At 41.9% G+C, this 24,015-nt stretch overlaps 1 protein-coding gene across 1 annotated transcript in view; it reads right to left on the bottom strand.

The window, feature by feature from the left end:
• Window positions 1-473: 473 nt before the first annotated feature.
• Window positions 474-24,015, bottom strand: part of Cdc123 (cell division cycle 123) — a 45,058-nt gene continuing 21,516 nt past the window's right edge. The window contains 6 exon segments of the mRNA XM_041630842.1: window positions 474-752; window positions 1,729-1,866; window positions 6,899-7,018; window positions 16,927-16,955; window positions 17,941-18,063; window positions 20,898-20,973. Coding sequence (XP_041486776.1) covers window positions 726-752; window positions 1,729-1,866; window positions 6,899-7,018; window positions 16,927-16,955; window positions 17,941-18,063; window positions 20,898-20,973 — 513 coding nt within the window. The 3' untranslated portion in view covers window positions 474-725.

Below are 24,015 nucleotides of genomic sequence, written 5' to 3'. Positions count from 1 at the left end.
ATTTTAGGTCAGTACACAAATTATTGCGTTTCAGCACGGCATCACCATTCATCTGTATCACTATATTTTGTTCTGCCCCTGCCCTCTCCCCTCGCACTGGTCCCTTGCTTTCCCTCAGTATTCACTGTGCTTTCCCTTTGCACGACACCCACTACCCTCTCCCTTTGCACGACACCCACTACCCTCTCCCTTTGCATGACACCCACTACCCTCTCCCTTTGCACAACACCCATTATCCTCTCCCTTTGCATGACACCCACTACCCTCTCCCTTTGCACGACACCCACTACCCTCTCCCTTTGCATGACACCTACGACCCTCTCCCTTCCCATGTCATTTAAGCTCTCTTCTTCCCTCTCAGGATCTCTTACTATTTCTGTAAAGCATAATTCTGACCACCTACCTGACAGGTATGAAAATGGAAATGAAAGAAATATAGATAAATCTGAACAGACTGAGCTAGAGAGCAAGTATTTCATAGAAAGTGATTTTATTATCAGAACAGTATGCTTCCTTATGTTTAAGATCTATTTATTATGTTATTGTTTTTTTACAAATACCGAAGTTCCTCCATCTTTTCCCAAGTGAATACGCATGAGTATAAACACGGATGATTTTGCATACTGCCCACTCCATCCCCGGCAGTTAGGATCACTGGGAGGTTGTGTTCTGCGCCGTCTCCTAGAGTAGCTGTTTCTCTCTTCTACTTAGCCACAAAGCAGCACTCAGTTGTCCTCTTGCTCATTTCTTTTCTGTCAAAGGAAACCAAGAATGTGTTGAAGAAGCACATTCTAACTAGGCTATCTGCCCAGCCAAGGTCACTGTTTCTATCAGAAAGTGTAATTTCCTGGATATCTTCACAAAAGATGTGGCTGAAATTATGGAAAAAGCATGCTTTAACTAATTTGATAAGCTGGCTTATTACCTGGTTCCTGGATGACAACCCTCAGGCATCTGAATACTTTCTTCTCTTTCTTACATGGGTACACACACTCCAACAAAGAAACACACATATTCACAATCACCATGTAGCAGAGGAGACATGATCTTCGAGCCCCATGACAGCATACATACTTAAAGCTAGCAGTATGCAAATTTTTCAAATGAGTATGTGTCATAAAAGTGTATTCTGCCATCCTAACTGACAAATTATCCCTTAACCTTGTAGTTCCTATTTCCTTACATGAAGTAATAGGGGCGGCGGGGCTGCGTTCCCAGCACCCCCGGCCGCCTGCCCGGCTAGCTTATGCCCAAAATAATTACACAGACACTGTATTCTTTTAAGCACTGCTTGGCCCTTTAGCTCTAGCACTTACAGGCTAATTCTCACATCCCGATCAACCCATCTCTAATAATCTGTGAGCACCGGTCTTACCGGGAAGATTCTAGCCTAGTCCATCCTGGGTTGGAGCTTCATCCCGGGAGCGGGGCATGGCGTCTCTCTCTCTCAGGCGTCTGCTCCCGAGAGAGCTGTGGAGTCTCTGAGCTCACTTCCTCTTCCTCCCAGCGTTCTGTCCTGTTTTCTCCTCCCACCTATCCTCTAACCAATAAAATGGGCCAGGGCAGTGCCTTTATTAGCCAATGACCTTCCTCCATCACTTACAAAGCAGCCTAATTCTTTCATTGTGGTCCTTTAATCCATAATAAAAAGCCCAGGTGGTCCAGGACTGAAAGGATGTGCCACAAAACACACTTGAATCCCAGCACATGAACTTCCATATACTGTACCAGTTTAAGGAAATCTATGAGCTTGTAAGCGTCTTCCCCAGTGGAGAGGTCCACGAAGTCCTTGGGCAGTCGGTAGCTCAGGTAGGGACTGGGCTGCACTGTGACTTCACTGTTTGTGCAGCGGAAGGCTGGAGAATCCTTTACAAAGAAAAAACAGCAAAGTCTGTCATTTTGTTCTTCGGTCGACTTTCTAAACTTAAAAACAACAGTAGCACAATTTCAATGCTATTGTTCTCTTCTGTACTAGAGAAGGAAGAAAGCAAGACTCTAAAGTAAGAGAAGGTACCAGAATTTAAGATACTTCTACAAGGTTACTAGAAAGTGAACAGAAAGTCTTTCGCAAGTACTCTGCCCTTGGGGAAGTACCTTGCCTTTCACAGGTAATGAGGGCAAATGAGTACTCTGAATTCCATACTTTTTTATACTCCTCTTAGATCATCTGCCATTGCACCATCTATGTGAACTGCAACTCATTCTTTAGTACACTTGGTCAAGTCTTGTGTATAATATGGACATGTTGCCTTGTGCCAAAAAGGACTCCAGAGACAGAAGGCCTTGGCTATGGACTTCCCAGGTGGCAGATATGTAGGTGAGGATGGCTGATGTCCAGCAGAGGAAGACAAGACGGGAACTTAGACAAGACGGGTTGCCTGCTTGAGCAGGGGTGGGAGGTATTTAATTGAGCAAAGGCAATGTATCTGTAGCTATCAATGAATATAACTCTTCCCCTCCCAGCAACCATTTACTTTGCCTCTAGTTCCTCAGGCAAGCAAGTTTAAGGGTAGAAAAAGGTAATGCAAATTTGTTGAAAGAAAAGTTAACTATGAAGATGGGAAAAGGGAAGAATGAAGCTGAGTAAATAAATGTGGTTAAAGAAAAAAACAATTAAGATGATAGCTACAATGAACGTGGCTGGACTCCAACAGACAGGAGTAGACAAGAAGAGGGTGAAAAACACAACACGCTAAGTTCAACAGAGAGCTCAAGGCTTAGGAGGGCAGGCAAGAGTATGTTCAAGGCTTAGGAGAGCATGATGGAGGAAGGTCATTGGCTAATAAAGGCACTGCCCTGGCCCATTTTATTGGTTAGAGGATAGGTGGAAGGAGAAAACAGGACAGAATGCTGGGAGGAAGAGGAAGTGAGGTCAGAGTCTTGACAGCTTTCCTCTCAGGAGCAGACGCCTGAGAGAGACGCCATGCCCCGCTCCCAGGATGAAGCTCCGACCCAGGATGGACATAGGCTAGAATCTTCCCGGTAAGCGCACCTTGGGGTGCTACACACAGATGATTAGAATGGGCTAAATTAATATGTGAGAATTAGCCTAGAAGAGAATGGGCCAAGCAGTGTTTAAATGAATACAGTTTGTGTGTTGTTATTTCGGCCATAAGCTAGCAGGTAAGACCGGTTCTCACAGATTATTAGAGATGGGTTGATCGGGATGTGAGAATTAGCCTGTAAGTGCTAGAGCTAAAGGGTCAAGCAGTGCTTAAAAGAATACAGTGTCTGTGTAATTATTTTGGGGCATAAGCTAGCCGAGCAGGCGGCCAGGGTGCTGGGAATGCAGCCCTGCCACCCTTATTACTACAGTTGGCGCCCAGACGGGTGGACAACTAAACCCACTTAAAAAACCTGAGAAGACTTAAAAATAAGGGAGAGAGATTTCCTAATTCGGCAACAGTAGCAGAAAAAAAACGCTGTGTCATTTTAAAACGCCACTTCCTGGGGCTGTGCCGCCATTGTGATCTCTGTCTGGCTCCTGCGGGAGACAGAGCTTTTGAATAGAGCATTTGGAGTAAAGTGCTACAATTTGTTTGATGGCAACTAGACTCGCTGTGTTCTCTGGTCTGCTCTGCTTGTTTGAGGCAAGCATGCACTTTCTTCTAAGAGAAGCTTCCTGACTCAGCTTTAGCTGCATAGCCTGCAGCTCATTAAGAGGTCCTGCCATGAAACACTTAAATGGTGTTGAGGAAAAGCTGAACGCATGCTTTTCGGTTTTCAGCCGTAGCAGGAAAAAAGCTGCGCCATTTAAAAATGCCGGCTTTCTGGGCTGTCCTGCCAGGACAAACTCTGACTCTTTTACACAGGCGGTTCCTGCGGTTTGCAAGCACAGGCTGCTGAAGCTCGCTTGCTGGCAGGGACCTTGAAATGACATACAGTTATGGCAGTAAACATGGCTACAGCCTGTATATCCGCCATGAGGCTGGAAAGCTAAGAAATGGACTAGATCTAGCTGACAAAGCCACGCCTTTAGTCCTACTGAGATTGCTTGGTAAATTAAAGACTCGTGTGGTCAGAAAAAGAGAGATATACAGTAAAGAGAGATTCAAAGACAAAGAAAATTTCTAAATGGTTTGAAGTGTGTTAAAAATATACGCAGACTAAAAGTTGAAGTTCTTAAAGTAAAAAACAAATAAAGGAAGAGAGTTGTGTGTGGTAGCACACGCCTTTAATCCCAGTGCCTAGAAGGCAGAGACAAACAGATCTCTGTGAGTTCAAGGTGTAGTAGTGTACACCTTTAATCCCGAATGCCTGGGAGGCAGAGACAGGCGGATCTCTGAGAGTTCAAAGACAGCCTGGTCTACAGAGTTACTTCAGGTCAAAGATACAGAGAACCTGCCTCAAAAAGCAAAGAGTTAAAAGTAAAAATAAACAAAATAGAGGTTAAAACACAGCTGCACAAAGATGGAAAATACACAGAGAATTTTGATACTGTATGCTATTATGCTCTCTTTGAATTGTTTGAATGCTGAGGAAGGACAAACAACTGCTAAAAGATATTTGTTTATAAATGCTGCTGAACTAATCCAACATAGATACTTTGAAAATGCCTTAAATTTGAAATTTGGATCTAAGGACATGATACTTTGGAAAGGAGTTTCTTATTTTGTTTTCACAGAGGATGAGACACTGTTCATTTCTTCTACTCCGATTTGGTATGATGGACCACGCCCTCCTGAAGGGTTGGTGTGAACACCTTCAGAAAATTGCTTCGCTCAACTGCCAACTGAGATGAAACTAGCACACAGGTTATACCATGAAAGACCTAATTAACGACGCCCCCATTCAGCAGGAAGCAGTTTGGAGAGAAAAAACTGCGCCCATGTTCCCAAATATGGTTTATAAACGTTCTTTTACATTTAAAGGGGGATATGATATAGATATGAATAATTTGCATTAGTATAGATTTTGCTTTATTGATAGAGATTTAAGGTCAATTTTGTTATATGTATAAGTGTTTCTGATTTTGATTAAGGTATTGTGATTGTGTAGTTCATTTAAATATGTACTGTATAATTAAGAAATATAGGTTGTTAATGGATAATCATCGATAATAGTAAAGCTTGTAGTCATGTTAGTTAGATTTTCTAGATATATAGAGATGTATTTCAGTTAGATAGACATTCTTCATGTCTTTCAAAGATTACAGAATAGGACATTTAATGTTTTAATAACTGAGGACTTTTCATGACAATGAGACACTCTGCTCCTGGCAGCACCAATCTACTTCAAGAGGAAGATGGGCATCGAAGAGGCTCGTTATGGAGTTTTGATAGCCATTTGGGCAAGAAACTGCTCTTGCCTGGACTATTGCACAAACTGGACACAGAGAACCCGCAGAGAGAGGACTACTGAACTTGCCTAAGGTGAGATGATCTTTCGGGGTTCCTGATTCATTTTGAAAGAGTCTGCGAGACATTCTGCAGGACACAACAGATAGTGACTGAACTGACTTTGAATTTTCCTGCTTTATGGAAATGTCTGCTGGATACCATGGGCCTGAAGGCTGAAGATGGATGCCCCAACGGTACAAAAGAACTTTGGGTGACTGTCCAGGCAGCGAGATGTCTTTGTCATTTCTAGAGTTTGAAGTTTCTTAGTTCTTGTTTACTTAGGTAATATTATATCTTTCTGGTGTCTTTGATGGAGTTAAGAATAGTTAGTTATAGTTTTCCTTAGTTATGATAAAGATTATTGTAACTTTTACTTGATAACTGTTTTGTTATATGTAATTTTGCTATGTTAAAGTTAAAGCTTTTTTTTTGTTTAAACCGAAAAAGGGGAAATGATGGAGGAAGGTCATTGGCTAATAAAGGCACTGCCCTGGCCCATTTTATTGGTTAGAGGATAGGTGGAAGGAGAAAACAGGACAGAATGCTGGGAGGAAGAGGAAGTGAGGTCAGAGTCTTGACAGCTTTCCTCTCAGGAGCAGACGCCTGAGAGAGACGCCATGCCCCGCTCCCGGGATGAAGCTCCGACCCAGGATGGACATAGGCTAGAATCTTCCCGGTAAGCGCACCTTGGGGTGCTACACACAGATGATTAGAATGGGCTAAATTAATATGTGAGAATTAGCCTAGAAGAGAATGGGCCAAGCAGTGTTTAAATGAATACAGTTTGTGTGTTGTTATTTCGGCCATAAGCTAGCAGGTAAGACCGGTTCTCACAGATTATTAGAGATGGGTTGATCGGGATGTGAGAATTAGCCTGTAAGTGCTAGAGCTAAAGGGTCAAGCAGTGCTTAAAAGAATACAGTGTCTGTGTAATTATTTTGGGGCATAAGCTAGCCGAGCAGGCGGCCAGGGTGCTGGGAATGCAGCCCTGCCACCCTTATTACTACAAGAGCAGGCAGCGGTGAGCTCAAGACTTAGGAGAGCAGGTAGGGGTGAGATCAAGGCTTAGCAGGCAATTAGCTGAAGAGCTTCTCCTTCCTATAGAGGGGCTGCAAGGATCTGCTGAGAGGACGATAAGGAACAATGGCTGGAAGAAATGAAAAGCCTGGAGAAGTGGGACCAGCCTGGAGACAACTGAGATGAAAGCTGACCAGGACACTCACCACAAAAGCAGGTCACAGTGAGAAGAGGCCCTGGTCTGGGTAGATAGGTAGCCACCGCTCTCTGTGAACGCACAGCAGGAAGCAAGGACCAGAGGAGCACTGGTACAAACTGACTGAGGGTCAAGGTTCTTCTAGGCGAGCATGACAGGCAGAGCATGGAAAATCCGAATAAGCAGAAAAACTCTGCTTTCCAGAGAAAGCAATGAGCCCAGGGACACCCATTCTGATGGGAAGTAAGAGCCAGCAAAGCTGTGTCTACGGGACCCTTTCCCAGAGGTCTAGGTCCTGTCTATGCGATCAAGGGCATGGTGAATGGACTGAAAAGGTCGGTCTTACCTGCCCCTGAGCATCCACTTCATTGAAGTCACTTCTTAGGTTGTTCAGCTCTTCCCAAGTAAACAACAGTGAGTCTGTGACTTCCCCAAATGGATTAAAGTCAATCAGCCACACCTTCCCCTGGAGCACAGACAGAAAAAAATCAGCTAAATATAAAATAAAAACAAACACAGCCTATACTCTAGGATTAAACAGGCATTTTCCTATTACTTTCCCTTCACAATCATCTTAAATGCTCAGGAGCTATTTCAAATGATCATCCCTCAGTGTCCCCTCCTAGAGTCCCGTGTCAAAGCAGACAGATCTAAGAGGGGGACTGAAGCAGAGAGAACCAGTTAGAAAGGCCCCATTGAGGGCCCATCTAAACACACTACAAAGAGTACAGGAATGTTTTTTATTTTATTTTTAGTTTTCCATTTGGCATTTAGTTTGCATGTATGACAGAGCTTGAAAGCACACGAAGGAGAGAGGAAAAAGATTATCTCAACCTTTGAAAGGAATTTCCTGTCTTCAGAAACAGCCTACTAGATGCTCACTTAAGGGAAAGAATGCTCCAACAGTTCAGATGTGCTGGAGTCAGGGACAGCTGAGCAGGAAGTGGCCCATACAGACCTATCTGGACTGGGAATGTGTGCAATCCTAGAGAGTCAAAGCCAGGCCATTTGATCACAAAGCCATTTGGGTCATAGGTAGACATGTTTACTTGAAATTTTTATCCTTCTACTTCTGGTTTGCTGTGTGTGTGTTGGGGTACTTGTGCAGAAGCCAGAAGGAGATGTCAGCTGTCTTCTTCAATTGCTTTCCCCTTTAGTTTTTGAGACAGAGTCTGTCACTGAACCTGCAACTCACTAACCAGGCTAGACAGGCTGGGCAGCAAGCCCCAGGGACCATCCTGTCTCTACTTCCCCAGAACTGGAATTATGATGTGGGAAGGTCATTTGTCAATCTGTTGTTTCATTGGTTAACCAATAAAGAAAACTGCTTGGCCTTATAGGTCAGAAAATTAGGTAGGTGGAGTAGACAGAACAGAATGCTGGGAAGAAGGGAGGCCAGCCAGACACCATGCCGCTCCTCTCCAGGGCAGACGCGATGAAGCTCCAGCCCAAGATGGACATACACTAGAATCTTCCTGGTAAGCCACCAGCTCGTGGTGCTACACAGATTGTTAGATATTGGTTAAGCAAGATATGAGAGTTAGCCAAAAAGAGTCTAGATATAATGGGCCAAGCAGTGTTTAAATGAATACAGTTTGTGTGTTGTTATTTCGGGGCATAAGTTAGCCAGGCGGCCGGGAGCCGTGCTGCAGGAACACAGCCCGCAGCTCCTTCAACAGAATTATAGGCACATGCCATTGCATCCAGCTTTTCAGATATGGGCTCTGGGGATCAAACTTTGGCCCTCACAATTGTGTGGCAAGCACTTTACCAACTGAGCCTTCTCCCCAATCCCTGATTTTCTACTGACGTGTTCACTTATTTTATGTACTGTTAACAATTAGATGTTTTATTATAGATGCAAAATTCTCACGTCTTGATCAGATAGCTGTGTCAAATTTGGACACTCCAAAGGAGAGAGAATGCTGAGTCAGCATTCTACTGATGCTGTTTTCATCTAGGCTAAATAAAATTTTAGAGAAGATGAAGTACCTTAACAGGGCTTACTTCAAACACATCCAGTCAATGGCATGGAGTCACTTCAAGAAGTTCTCCCCACATGTCATGTAAGTAAGGTTTCTATTTAATACAATCCCCAGGAGAAATCCTACAAGCTTCTCTTGCCACTTGAGCCATTGGCACACATCAGCCTAGCACCCACCTGCCAATTCTTAGACCGTATGAAATAATACTAGCCATCAGTCAGCCTGACATAACACCAGATTTGCTTAGGGGCCTATAACTAAGATAGCTTTAGTAGCCTGCCTGTTGTTTTTAACAAAATTCAAATTCTCTCTTCTTGACTTTTGTTTGTTTGTGTTTTGAGATGGTTTCTCTATGTAGCCCTTGCTGACCTGGAACTCAGTTTATAGAACAAGCTGGCCTCAAACTCAGAGACCCACTAGCCTCTGCCACCTGAGTGCTGGAATTAAAGGTGTGCACCACCATGTCTGACTCTATTTGAATTTTCATTATCAACAAAACCATCACATTATCAAAAAGGGGAAAACTCTGAGAAGTGTTATACCTGTTAGTCTAGGAATACTGACTATAAACTAAAATTGTATCTCAATACAAAACCAACAGCTGGGCGGTGGTGGCGCACGCCTTTAATCCCAGCACTCGGGAGACAGAGGCAGGCATATCTCTGTGAGTTCGAGGCCAGCCTGGTCTACAAGAGCTAGTTCCAGGACAGGAACCAAAAGCTACGGAGAAACCCTGTCTCAAAAATCCAAAACAAACAAACAAACAAACAAACAAACCCAGCATCATTGGTAGCTGGTTGCATTTGCTCTGAAAGGCAGATACCATTTTCATAAGCCCCCCAAATAAGGTAAGCCAGCTATAGTGAGGCATAAAACTGTGCAGAATGAAATTTTATGGTTGAACATGCTTTTATATGACATCTCAGGCCTCAGTCATCCTGAGCAGTTAATTCCATACAGGGAAATTCGTAAGAAATGAAGACTCAGACCAATGTTTCTTGAATCAACCAAATGACCACTCATCAGTAAATGTCTCTAAACTAAAAAGACCAATCAACAACAGAATCTGTCCCTTCAACAAGCTCAATCTAGATCACAACATACTTCCTAAACAACCAGAACCAACACCACCCACAATATGGAGCACACTGCCATGGGACAGAGCAAACTCAGGCGTGATGAGATTACAGCAGAGCTCAGGAGAACCTGCCTAGCTGAGGATGCTAGAAATGCTTCCCAGATGGCTGCTCTGAGAAAGATCCCACTGCACTGTCCAGTGCTCAAGTGAGTCTTCTGCCTCAGCCACCCAAACAGCTATAGTTACAGCTAGCACCACGGTCCTCAGTCTTCGCAACTCAGAATTTGGAGGACAACAGTAACAGTGTGGGTGAGAGAGCAGTGTGGATGGGAAAGCCGATAACTGCCGAGAAAACTCAAGAATAATACAACCATATTTGGTGAGGTCACGGACAGCAGATTGTTTTGGTTAGTGTGTAAAATTCATGATGGTTTGTTTCTACAATACACTCTGCTGAGGTGTCTTTAAAGACCTCCTATTTGAAACAGGATGAAATTCAAATTGAAAGAATCCCCCCTTTTTTTTTGGCGGTGGTGTACACTTTTATTTTTATTTTTTATTAATTATTTATTAAAGATTTCTGCCTCCTCCCCGCCACAGCCTCCCATTTCCCTCCCCCCTCCCCCAATCAAGTCCCCCTCCCTCGCCAGCCCAAAGAGCAATCAGGGTTCCTTGCCCTGTGGGAAGTCCAAGGACCACCCACCTCCATCCAGGTCTAGTAAGGTGAACATCCAAACAGCCTAGGCTCCCACAAAGCCAGTACGTGCAGTAGGATCAGAAACCCATTGCCATTGTTCTTGAGTTCTCAGCAGTCCTCATTGTCCGCTATGTTCAGTGAGTCTGGTTTTATCCCATGAAAAGAATCCCTTTAAATGTACAGACAACAACTGTGAGAAAAAGGGGAGAATCCCCAGTAGCCAGAAAGGAAAGGAGTCTGAAAACCAGAGGTAAGAGTCTAGTTGAGGAGCAGGAGCTTAGGGAGCTTAGAATTCCTCCCAGGAATCCAAGGGCAAGGGTTTCAACACCACACAACAGGCAGGGACTGGCCCAAAGGAGGAACTTAGGACTAGGGAGCAACTTCAGAGGGCTCAAGTTGATGTGCCAGGCTTTGTTGACGCCCAGTGGAGCCTTACCCTCTCTGAGGGTTAGATGTGGGATAGAGAGGGCAAAGGTGAGTGGAGCGGAAGGAGGGAAGGAGGGAAGGAGGAAAGGAAGAACTGGAATTGGTATGCAGATTGAAAAAAGATTGTTTCTATATAAAAAAGTAAATTAAAATAAATAGATAAATAAATGAATGGCTGGAGAGATGGCTTAGAAGTTAAGAGCACTGGCTATTCTTCCAGAGGTCCTGAGTTCAATTTCCAGCAACCACATGGTGGCTCACAATCATCTATAATGAGATTTGGTGCTCTCTTATGACATGCAGGAATATGTGTCAGAACACCATATATATAATCAATAAAATCTTTAAAGAAAATGTGCCAAAAAAGAAAGAAAAATAAATGCCTACCGACTGACTGGGAACCAAAGGCATCGTCTTTCTCCAGAGTTTGAGAAACATGATAGGAGCAAATGGAAATTCTGATCTCTAAAGTCCTTAGGATTCTCACAAGTAAAAGCTCATTAAAGATTAATTCAAAGTAAAACAAACAAAATGAACGATGAGATTAAAGGAAACAACATGGGTGAAAGTCTGCAAATATAGCAGAGACTAAAACCCCAAGATCTTAGGTGGAAAAACCATCATACTGAGAGATAATAAGAATAAAAATACTGATGTTAGGACAATTGAATAAGGTCTAGAAAAAGACAAAATTGGATCCATATTGCACAGCAAACAGATAAATGAAAAAATACTAAAGAAATCAAAGACTTAAACATAAAGCAAGAACTCAAACTAGAGGAGCTAAGAATGGTGGCTCACACTTGTAATTCACTGCAGTCAGGAAACTGAGGCAGGACTGCCTTGAGTTCAAGGTCAGGCTGCACTAGTTGGAAGGATCCTGTCTCAAAACAAACCAAAAGACTCCCCATATAATCCAACAATATTCTGTTTATAAGACAGCTAAACATAAAATCATAAAAAAGATGAACTCACAAAACAATCCCAAGCCTGCCATACTATTGATATCAGATAAAATATATAATGAAAAACATATTAGGAATAGAGAAAGCCCCTACTTAATGGTAAGATTTCACTTGAAATGATCTGTCATGGTTAACCTCAACTGTCCATTTGCTTGGACTGAGAGACACCCAGGAGATTAGTAAAGCATATTTCTGGATTTATCACTGAGGGTAAGTCCACAGATGACTGCTACAAAAGACAGGACTGAAGGAGAAAAACTCACCTTGAATATAGGCAGCAAAGGCCAAAGAAAGGGTCCTTGGAGGGAAAATAAAAAGCAGACAGAAGTCCATCGGTGCAGCGCTGGCCCATACACTCTTTCTTTCTCTGCTTCCTGGCATTCATGAGCTGAGCAGCTCTGCTCTCCTCTACCACCTCATTCTCTGGTGTCTGTCACCAAAGGCTCACAGTGATGGGGCCAAATGGCCATGGACTGAAACCTCTGAAACTGTGAGCCAATATCCATATGTCCTACTTTGATTTACATCGTATGTTTCTTCAAAATAATAAAGGCTGACACAGAAAAATTAGTATTATCTAAGAACATAACTTCAAAGTAGAGAAGAAGAAACTGACACAACTAGAAAGCAAGGTATTTTAGTAGACACTGGATTTTTTCCATGTGATAAAGTCTACACATCTATAAAAATAAACTAACAGCACAAAGAACCCGTTCCCTCCTGGTCTGCTGCACCAGTTTATCGGTTCATTGATAATACTGCTCATTGGCAACCCCAGCCCTTCCCCCAAAGTGCACTGAGTTTACAGAGATCCACCAGCACCATTCGCTCTAGAAGCTGCAGATTTTAGGAACAAGCTTGATCTAGATATAGCTACCTGTAGAATATAGCACACACAAGCTGAACTTCCTTTGGCAAGCACACACAGAACGTTTCCAAGGGCATGATCAAGTTATAAAGTCAAACTTACAAAAGCAAGACTCAAAACTAAACATATATTCTGTCCAAAGAGCAATGAAACTACAAGTTAATAACAATACAAAACATCTGAGGGGGGGGGAGAGATTTATTTTTTAAGACTCTAAAACAGGACTGGAGAGATGGCTCAGAGGTTAAGAGCAATAGCTGCTCTTCCAGAGGTCCTGAGTTCAATTCCCAGCAACCACATGGTATCTCATCTGTAGTGAGATCTGGTGCCCTCCTCTGGTGTGTGTCACATAATAAAGAAATCTTTAAAAAAAAAAAATCGAGAGACTGAAAAAAAGTCTATAAAATAACAGACAGATGGATCTCTGTGAGTTTCAGGCCAAATTGTTCTACATAGTGAGTTGTGAGTTCTAGGTCAGCTAGAGCTACATAGCAAAACCCTGTCTCACAAAAAGAGAAAAAAGAAGAATGCACATAATGACTAAATTCTACTGGTATATTACCATCCCTGTGGGAACTCGGAGAGCATTTTCCACGGCCCTATTTCAGACGTACTGAGTGGGTAGGTCACCAATGTGACGAGTACGGAACAGGACTCTGCAGACTAAATCAACACAATAAACACAGGTGCATCAAAGTGCCGCCAGGTACAAACACACCTCAGCTATAGTTCATGAACCAGACCACTTACATACATGAGTTCGCTTTCTACAAGAATAGCCTCACAATAATATATTCAAGAAAGTGTCTAACAAACTCTGATACACGTGCCATTGAGTAAATGCAAATGAGTTGTACAATATGGTCTAAATCTCTGAACAGAAACTGTCAGGATGTTTAGACTGGCGTGCTTCTCACTTTTAAAAATGTAACTAGTTTTAGATCCACACAATCTCAGCTACCATTACTCATGGACTCGTCCAACTTCACGTTAAGAAATTCCTCAACTCTTTTACAGGCGAAACAGCTGCTTCACCTGTCAGCCCTACTAAGTCAGTGATCACGACACCTGCCAAGGACAGGAGGAGACAGCTTGCTTGATTCCAACATTTCCAAGTGGCAGTATATGAAATAACTGGTTTAGTAGCTGTACAATGTGGGCAGACAACACATACCTCACAGCATTAGACAGACAGATATGGGATTAAATAATACTAACAGCCTTCTGGGAAAAGAGTGTGTTCTAGACAGTAGGCTGGGTTCATCCTGCTTTAATTGCCTTGATGCTGCCTGCAGCAGGCCAGTCCTCACAAACATTTACATGTCTGCCACTTCCGTGTCAAGATAATAAACTCCTCCACTGTCCGCGGTTATACTGATTGAAACTTTCTGTCAGAAGCGCAGCAGCCGGCACAGTGGATTCATATATGCTGGTCGTGTGAGCGATCTGCCAGTCTGCAGTAAGAAGCAGAGCTGAGTGATAGCCAGGGACTCTGGGCTGCAGGACCAGATTTCTACCCATGAACTCACCCCGCCTCCCATTCTTTGGAGCTTTATTTCCACACAGCTGAAACTTTCCAAAGCATTGTTCCTGTCTGTACCCTGCTTCATCTATTTGTGTATGCGCGATGTGTGTATGTACACACACAAACCAGAGGCTTACACTAAGGTATTTCTCTCCACTCGACTCATTGAGGCAGGGTCTCTCACTGGACCTAGAGCTCGCTGGGTTTACAGCACTCCAGAGTGCTACACCATGACCGCCTAACCTTTCCGTGGGTTCTGAGGGTCTGAACTCCGACCACCATGCTTGCACAGCAAACACTTTATCCACTTTAACTACCTTAGCCATCTTCCCAGCCCCAACTCCTCTCACTTTCTAACCCTCCTTTCTAACGCTTAGATCTACCTTCACTCTAGAAGAGAGGTGAACAGCAGACAGTGACAAGAGGACAAAATTCTATGGGCCACATTCGCTTGGTCAGTAGCATGGTGGAGTGGGAATGAGACACCGGCTGGTGAACGGGTCAGGCGTGAGGAAATCTATCTCTAACAGCTCAGTCACCAGGCAGACTCACAGGACAACATTCAGACTGAGGCTTCTCTGAGAATCACATGGCTTAGACAATGAAATCTCTGCTGTAGGAAGTTTGTGTGAAGTCAGGCTTTTGTTTTCTTTTTCATCTCACCAGTTTGCATCACTTTTAAGATGTTAAGTAAAAGTGTTCGATGTTTCTCAGAAGAAGATATACAGATGGCCAACAGACTCAAAAACACTCAATCCACCCACCAGAGGTGTGCAAATGAAAGCTAATGAGATTGCCCAGCACCAGCCGCAACAGCTGCTATCAGAAAGAACAAAGATAACAAGTGCCGGCAAGGATTTGGGAAACAGTGAGCCCTCATGTTCCTGGGAGGACCGTAAGCTAGTTCAGCCCATGAGGAGCAACATGGAAGTTCCACAAAAAGTTAAAAACAGGCCTCCTGTCAGCCTGTAAAGGCACTTGCTGACAATGCCGATGACCTGGGTTTGACTTCTGAACCCACGTGGTGGAAAGAGAGGACACGCGAGTGCCTCCACACTCTCACACATTATCAATGTAAATAAATAAATAAATAAAAACTGGAAGAACTGTATGACCCAGCAATCCCAGTCCTTGGCATACATCCGAGGAGAACTCAGTACCTGAAGAAACCACTGTCTCCCATCTTTATTCACAACACTATTGACAATAACCTGTAAGTGTGGATAGCTTAAGGGCCAGTCAGCTGATAAATGGGTAAAGAAAATGTGACCCAAATACACAACAGAATAATGTTGAGTAATAAAAAAAACCTGCTACCCAGTTATCTGAGGCAACACAGATGAACTGGAAAGCCTTATGTAAGGGAACTAACTGAGCCAGGCAAGGGCGAATACCACAGGACCTCATTCATATTAGAAATCAAACCAAGAATCTCACAGGAGTCGAGTAGAAATGTGGCTACCAGAGGGTGGGTAGACAGAAAGATGGGCAGACGTTGATCAATGTACAAAGTTAATGTAGGGGAATAAGAAATTCTGATGTGTTACTGCATAGCAGGGGGACTATTGGGATGTCCAACCTTTTAACATTGGGATAGGATATTGTCACCCAAATGTATTGGGTCCCATTAATAGCTATCCTGGGTCACATGTGACCACAGGCTGCAGGTTGGAAATGCCTTCTACATAATGATGATGTTCTGTGTTGTTCAAGAGAATTTTGAATGTTCTTACCATAAAGAATTACAAATATTTGAGTAGAAAGCTGTTTACCCAGAACTAAACATTACATCATGCAGACATGCATTGAATTGTTAAATTCGTCTAATTTTTATGTTTTTATGTATTAGATTAAAATCAATTTAAGTAAAAAATGTCAACCTGGGCTGGGGAGATAACTCAGTTGGTAAAGTGCTTGCCTCACAGTTACGGGGGCCCAAGTTTGATCCCCAGAAACCACAGAAAAATGGCAGGTATGGTTGGGACACATTTGTAAGCCAGCACTGGGGAGGTGAGACAGGAAGACCCTGAGGCTCACTGCCTAGCTGGCCTCATTTAATTGATGAGATCCAGGCCAATGACACTTGCTTCCTCAGTTGGAGACAGGTATTTCTGAGGATATTCCCTGAGGCTGTTCTTTTTCCTATGTGCACAACCCACGTGCAACATACAGCATGTGTGACCTTTCCACATGAATATGAATACATATACACACTCATTTAAAAATTTAAAGGATAAATATTAAAGAAAAAATAAAGAATAAATGTAAACAAGATCACATCTTTAGTTAAAGCAAGTCATGCAAAGAACCCTTTAGTTGACTTTAAAAGAAAGAAATTAAGTACCAAATTCCTGGCCAGTTAAGTGTGTACAATGAATTATTTTCAGCAGGGTCAGACCTCCCAAAAAGCGTGAGGAAGGATATAAAGTAGCCACTTATTTATCTACTTGTTCCTTTACTAGTCCCTGCATTGAGGGCACATGGCCATATTCCCGAGATCAGATGAGATCAGGCACATTCAGGGTCGTATGGCTATAGACCATAATCCCAACACACAGGAGCATTGGTAGGAAGGCCATGAGTTCAAAGCCAACCTGGTTTATATAACAAGATCCAGGCCAGCAGAGCTACACGGAAAGACAGTTGCAAAAATAAGAACGCTGAGTTTCTTCATGTTGGACATGCTATGTAAGGAGTAACCTTGCAGTGTGAATTCCCAGACCCCAGTTTGAGAACACATTTCTTGAGCAGCAGACTATTGTGGCCTTAATGGTTGTGCACTCTGCTCGCCCTTCCTTGCTTTAAAGCAGGTTAACTACAGTCTACTTACCCTACTGTCTCTGTATATATCGAACACAACTGCAAAGAAAAAAAAAACTCAGTTACTAATAAACTAATACTTTTATAATCCACATCTTTTGTTGAAACTCAAGTACATTTTATTACTAAACACAACAGATCATTAGCCTTGAATACTTAACTCTTCTAGATCTCTAAACTCAGTCAGGAATGGTGGCCCACATTCCTTAGCACTGGGGAAACTAAGGCAGGAGGATTGCTGTAAGGTCAGGGTCAGCTTGAACCACCAGTGGTATCCAGGCCAGTAGACTATAGTGTGAGACCCTGTCCCAAAACATCAATTAACCGACTCACTGATGAAACAAAATTCCAGACATAAAAGCATTCTGTGCTGTACTCTCTGTTTAACTGCCTCCTTCTTCTCTACCCGCAACTGTAATGATTCCTCATACTTAAAAATGCAAACCAAACACCAACATCATCTGAACCAGTTGCTTCCATGGGCAGAGGAAGCTGTCACCAAGAGAAATACTAATAAAAGGAGCATCCATTACTTATCTGAGGCGTGAAATGAGTAAAATTTGTCATAAGAAAGCACAAAATGTAATTATAAGACAGAACAATTCATCTTCTTTTTTAATTAAATCTGCTACGGAACTCAGTCATGGCAAGTAGAAAAGGCATAAATCATAGATATAATTCTAAGCTATTCAAAAACTCTCTTACACACCACAAACTTTCAGTTCCTCAAAACACCCCCCAGCTGTTTGCTCTGCGGCCCCTGCTGTCTCTGATTATACAGATGCTAAAATAGAGAAGCACCCTGAGGAATGCAAACCTCTACAAGCTCGGAGAGAACTGCACTGGCATCTCGTAGTGTTACCTGACTAAATGAGGTGAAACGCACACAGAAATCACCAGGATATCAACTGGTGATAGAGAAGCACGCTAAGAGCACAGACTTTGAGCCGAGTGTACAGACGGACCACAGTGAGTGAGGCTCAGTGACCAGTCTCACGTCACCGCACTGACAGAGAATACTCACAGTCTTCATCTAAGAACTTATACTGTATGTGTTCCTTGAAAAAGTCTTGAATACATCTGAGAATTTCTTCTTTTTGTTTAGAAATATGATCATAGTATTGCGTGTAGTCCCTCTGAGAAATACCTGGCAAGAAAACATTCCACAGATGTTATTATACAATGCTCCTAAAACACCAACATGTAATTCAAAGTGGTAATCAAAGCCATTAAAGCTGGCCGAAAGGCCAAGCAGGTGAGCCCTGCAGCACAAATGACTCAGCCACGAGGTCATGTGGTAAGAAAATCTTTAGCTCCACAATGCCATGCAGTCTTAATTTTGGAAGTAGTTATTTTATTTAGCAGAATGGAAAGAATTCAGTCGCAAAAAGCTTGTTGAGTAAAACATGCAAGTGGCAACTCTAAACCTGTGCATATGCACTTTTATTTTTCTAAGAGTCTTTTCAAATCAATAGCCTCTTCCACTGGGGAGGGGAGTAGCCCTCTCACACACCCGCCTTCTTCACGCTCTCTCTGTAAAAGCAGTCTATTCTTCCTGTTTTGGGGAAGCTGATCTATCTTTAGAGGCTGATCTTTCAAGTCACAGAAAATCAAATATTTCCTTTTTTAAAAAGTGAAAGGGCTGTTGTATGAATTCAAGTCCTAGGGAAAAGGTTTCTACTATAAAGAAAGGCTTCTTTAGCCACACACCTAGGTCTCTCTCTGCCTACTTAAACTAAGGACTATCTAACAGTCAAAATGCCTACATTTATTTTAGTTATGGAAATGAATGCTGATATCACATTCAACAAACAGTGGTGTGATGTGGGACTTCCCCATTGTATGCTGTGAATATTACCATTGGTTAATAAAGAAGCTGCTTTAGTCTATGGCAGGGCAGAATATAACAAGGTGGGAAATCCAAGCAGAGATAGAGGAGGAAAGAAGGCAGAGTCAGGGAGATGCCATGTAGCAGCTGAAGAAGAAAGATGCCAGAACCTTAACGGTAAACCACGAGTCTCATGGTAAAATAGAGAATAATAGAAATGGGTTAATTTAAGATGTAAGAGCTTGCTAGGAATACACTTGAGTCATTGGTCAAACAGTATTGTAATTAATATAGTTTTGTGTGATTATTCACATCTGGGTGGCCAGGAAACAAAATCACAGTCCCTGTTTACAGTGGTGAGCTGATATTCAATTTTACTTCCCTTTGTTAACAAATTTATTTTATAGAACACATGCAGAGATCCACAGCCAAACATTAGACAGAGCTCAGGAAATCCTGTGGATGAGGGGGAGGAAGGATTGTAGGAGCCAGAGGGGTCAAGACCATCACAAGAAAACCCACAGAATCTACTAACCTGGTCTTATAGGGGCTCACAGAGACTAAATCAACAACCAGGAAGCCTGCATGGAACTGATTTAGGCCCTCTGCATATATGTTATAGTTGTGTAGGTTGGTCTTCTGTGGGACTCCTAACAGAGAAAGCAGGAGCTGTCTCCGAGTCATTGCTGGCTTTTGGAACCCTGTTCTTTATACTGGGTTGCCTTGTCCTGCCTTAATACAAGGGGAGGTCCAGTCTTACTGCACTTGATATTCCATGTTTAGCTGATATCTATGGGAGGTCTGCCCTTTTCCTAAGAGAAATGGAGGAGGAGTAGATTGGGGGAATAGAAAGGAGAGTAGGGGGAGCTGGGAGGAGAAGAGGGAGGGAAACCTCAGTTGGGATGTAAAATAATAATAATAATAATAAATCATTAAAAATACATTGGAAAATTTTAAAAGAAATTATCTTCAGCATTTAGCTTGAATAAGTGATAGCTAACAAAATAATAACTTCAGAGGCAAGAACACGATGTACTTGTCTGTTGAATATATTTTCTTTTGCTCATGTAATAAACAGTGCCCTACTAACAGAAATAAAGATTGTAGGGGGCTGGAGAGATGTCTCAGTTAAGAGTACAGACAGTTCTTGAGTACAGGGGACAGCACCCACGTTAAGACTTCTTAGGATTAACTCCCTCAGCTTCAGCTCCAGGCAAATCCAATGGGCACCTGCACTATGTATGTATAACCCCATACAGAAACACAGATACACGACTAAATAAAATAAATCTTTTTTAAAGAAAGAAAGAAAGAAAGAAAGAAAGAAAGAAAGACTGTTAAAACTTGGCTTTTTATGCTGTTTACAAGCACGTTATAGCTAGTAACACAAAACTTTCTAATATTACAGACACTGTGTGTAGAGATTGGGAACAGTTGTTCCCTCCATCTCTAGAGTCCAGACAAGACTAACAATGCCACCTTTCTGTGTGGAAGTCGAACATAGGCTCAGGACCCTCAGTAACACAGGGCTCAAGACTCTATCAAACAGAGGCAGCAGCTGGCAGCAAAACTGCCCTAATCACTTAAGTTATTTCCTTCAAAAGCTTGCCTTCTTTTCTTTAGCTATTTTATTATTTAATGAAACATGACAATTGTACTTACTTATGAAATAGTGTGATGTGACATTTTGAAATACGTATGATAAAAATGATAAAATATATATTCACACAATGAAATACAATTTGATCACAAAAGAACAAAATTCTAAAATTTATTAACATAGTTATCCTTCTCTTTTAAAAACAAAATATTAATCATTTAAATGTTTATGTGTATGTGTGTGTGTATATGTGTGTATTTTCCTGTTCAGGCATGTGTGAACACACCCCTGCAAGCAAACAAGTTCATGTGGTGGTTAAGAACAACCTACGGGAGTTAGCTCTCTCCTTCCACCATTTGGCTCCAGGGACTGAACTTAGGTCATCAGACCTGGTGACCTGGACCCACTGAGCCACCTCACCAGCCATCTTCTTTTGGAGATTACTTTGGGTTTAGGGCTGTAACAGAGCACTTGCCTAGCACATACCAGGATCTGGGTTCAATTTCTGGAAACACATACGCATTAAAGATTACCTTCAAGGATAAAAACTCACCAATAAGCTTGTTTTCCTTGACAAAACATCGGAATTCAGCCCCAGGAATTAATTCACACCATTTTCGGAGGACAAGCTATGGACAAATGGATAAATATAACAGAAGTATACCAGAAGACCCTTTCAGACCCTTTCACATCAAGACTTTATTGTGATGATGCCATAAAAGTGGTTTGAGAAAAAGAGGCCACTTAAACAGGAGATGTGACATGAGATGCAGGCAACGGAGCTGCGACCTATCATTCTAATAAGAAATTGTTCTGAAACACTTTAGGACAAAACACATTCTTGTCCAGTTGGGGTTTAGGTTTGGCTCAGTGGTGAACATTTGCTTGAGCACGCTTCTTAAGAAGCTCAAAGCCCTTAGAGTATCCCAGTCAAAACACTCATTTTGAGAGATCAGAAATGCACTGAATCAAGCCTTGCAAATGTGGTATTTTAAAAACATGATAAAAGGCAGGAGAGATGGTTCAGTAGTTAAGAGCACTTGTTGCTCTTGTAGAGAACCTGGGTTCAGTTCCCAGAACCCACATGGCAGTCCACAATCTCCTGTAACTCCAGTTCTAGGGGATCTATGCCCTTTTCTGACCTCCATAGGCACCTAGCACACACATGATACATAGACATATATGTTGGTAAAACACATATAAAATGAAATTAACAAATTAAATTAAAAAATAAAAATAAACACCAAACTAAAATATTATACATTCTTATGTATTAAAGTTGGCCTTGGAATAGGGTATGTGTGAAAATATGGCTATGGAAATTTTATTTAGCAACAAATACGCTACTATAGCACATTAACAGCAACAAGCAACACACACAGTAGTTGATTTTAAAGCACAAAGGGGTAGAGTCTTTCTCCTTGCCTAGTCTTTCTGTTGTCCTCAGAAGCAGCCAGAACTTTCTGGTTCTTATTTGTCTTTCTAGAAGTAGTCCAGGAATACGTAAGTATATAGCATATGGAAACATTTTTAAAAATACAGACAGAAGCATATGCTACATGGGATTCTACTTGCAACATTTTTCACTTTAATTACTTGAGGAATATCACTTCCCTAGCTTTAACTCTTGTGTTCTTACCATGATGATGCTGTTTCAAAACAAAAGCAATTCAACGGCAAAGGACTGGTAAGCAAATCTTAACTTTAAACGATGACATTCCAGCCAGTATTATACTTCAATGAAAGACTAAAGAAGCAGGACCAAGGCCCTGCCTCAAGTGATGTGCCAGACTTTGTTGACTCCCCATGGAAGCCTTATGCTCTCTGAGGAGTGGATGAAGGGTGGGGTGGGTGGAAAGTGGGGACATGGGAGGAGGGGAGGGAGTAGGAACTGAGATTGGTATGTAAAATGAGAAAAAGATTATTTAAAAAAAAGGAAGGAAGGAAGGAAAAAAGGAAGGAAGGAAAGAAGGAAGAATACTAAGAAACAATCTTTACAGTTCTTGTACAGCTAGCACCAAGTCCAGCAGGTGCTTCACAGGAAGTGTGCAGCAAAGCAGTAGGTGTAAATATGTAATATGCATACAAATAATGCTATAAAAGACTGCATAATGACATAGGAAAATAACACTCTAGAAATCGGTAGGAAAAAAGTCCACACTGGCATATAAAGATCCCAGTAACAAACACTCTAAGACCCACTAACTGTTTGGTGACCTAATAATAAGTTCAATATCCTACAATAACCAGAGAAGATGTATGGCTATAGTTATTCAACAGAATGAATATTCAATTCAGGGAGTGTTGGTGAACAATATTTTTTCTTTTGTGATACTGGGAACACACCTAGAGCCTAAAGCATGGCACACAAACTAGGCTGCTTGATGAAAACACGTATATGTAGAGATGTCTAGAAGCAAATAATGAAAAATTTTAATCATGGCACTGAACCTAAGACATTATAAAAACCAAATATGAAAATGTTTTGCAATTAACAAGCATAGACAATTATACTTGCTTCAAATTTTTCAGAAATACTGTATTTTAATAATGCAAATTAAAAAAAGAATCAAGAGTATACAAGTGATAGCCTACTATGCAGCATTTAAAGGACAAGAAAACTCTAGATTTAATTGATTAGTTAAGAAATTAGCTGTATTTAAGAATAGTACCCATTTGAGAGATATTTATATGTACATTTTCAAAACAATGGAGTAAAACCAGGAGTCTGCAATGACTACAATGCCTTCTAAAGCTGGGTCATTACTTTCCATTCTTCGACATGTTCTTTCCAGGATGAGTGAATGATACAGAGGGAAAGCGAGGATAAGGTTTTTCCTGTCAGTGTAATTTGGATTTGGAGTCTCCCTCACAGGATCCTACTTTTCCACTGCTTGCTCTCCAGCTTGTGGTGCTATTTGGAAGGCTGTGGAGGAGCTGGTAGGTGGTGGCCCTGGCTAGCAGACACAGGTCACAGCACAGTACAGGCTCTGAATCAGACTTGATTGGGTAAAAAGCACAAAGGTGTTGTAGAAATTATTTTAAGGTGTGTTACATTTGTTTATGCTATGGAACATTTGTTTAATGATGCAAAGATGTGTTGCATTCTTTTATGTTTCATTTGTTTAACTCTGTGAAGCTGTGATTCTTTGCCTGTCTAAAACACCTGATGGTCTAATAAAGAGCTGACCGGCCAAGAGTGAGGCAGGAGCAAGGATAGCGGGGCTGGCAGGCAGGATAAACAGAGAAGGAGCAAGGGAACAAGGAGAGGAGGACGCTAGGGGCCACCCAGCCACCCAGCCAGTCACAGAGCAAGAATGAAAGTAAGACATACAGAAGAAAGAAAGATAAAAGTCCAGAGGCAAAAGATAGATGGGATATTTTAAGATAAGAAAAGATGGCTAGAAACAAGCCAAGTTAAGGCCGAGCTTTTATAAGTAATAATAAGACTCCACATGTATTTATTTGGGAGCTGGGTGGCAAGACCCTGAAAAAAGCAAAAAGAGTAAAAAAATATCCAACAACACAAAGACATTTATTTTATTAAAGAATGCGTATATTCTAATATATAGCCTATAAACAGTACATACTCATTTTTCTTTCTCTGGAGGTTTGAATAAGAATGGCCACCATAGGCTCATAGATTTGAATGCCAGGGAGTGGCTCTACTA

The sequence above is a fragment of the Microtus oregoni genome, unplaced genomic scaffold (genome assembly GCF_018167655.1).
Source record: "Microtus oregoni isolate MIOR12 unplaced genomic scaffold, Mior012 000035F_ref0000213, whole genome shotgun sequence".
Lineage (NCBI taxonomy): Eukaryota > Metazoa > Chordata > Mammalia > Rodentia > Cricetidae > Microtus > Microtus oregoni.
The sequence above is the reverse complement of the archived record's forward strand: the minus strand, read 5'-3'. Positions and strand labels throughout refer to the sequence as shown.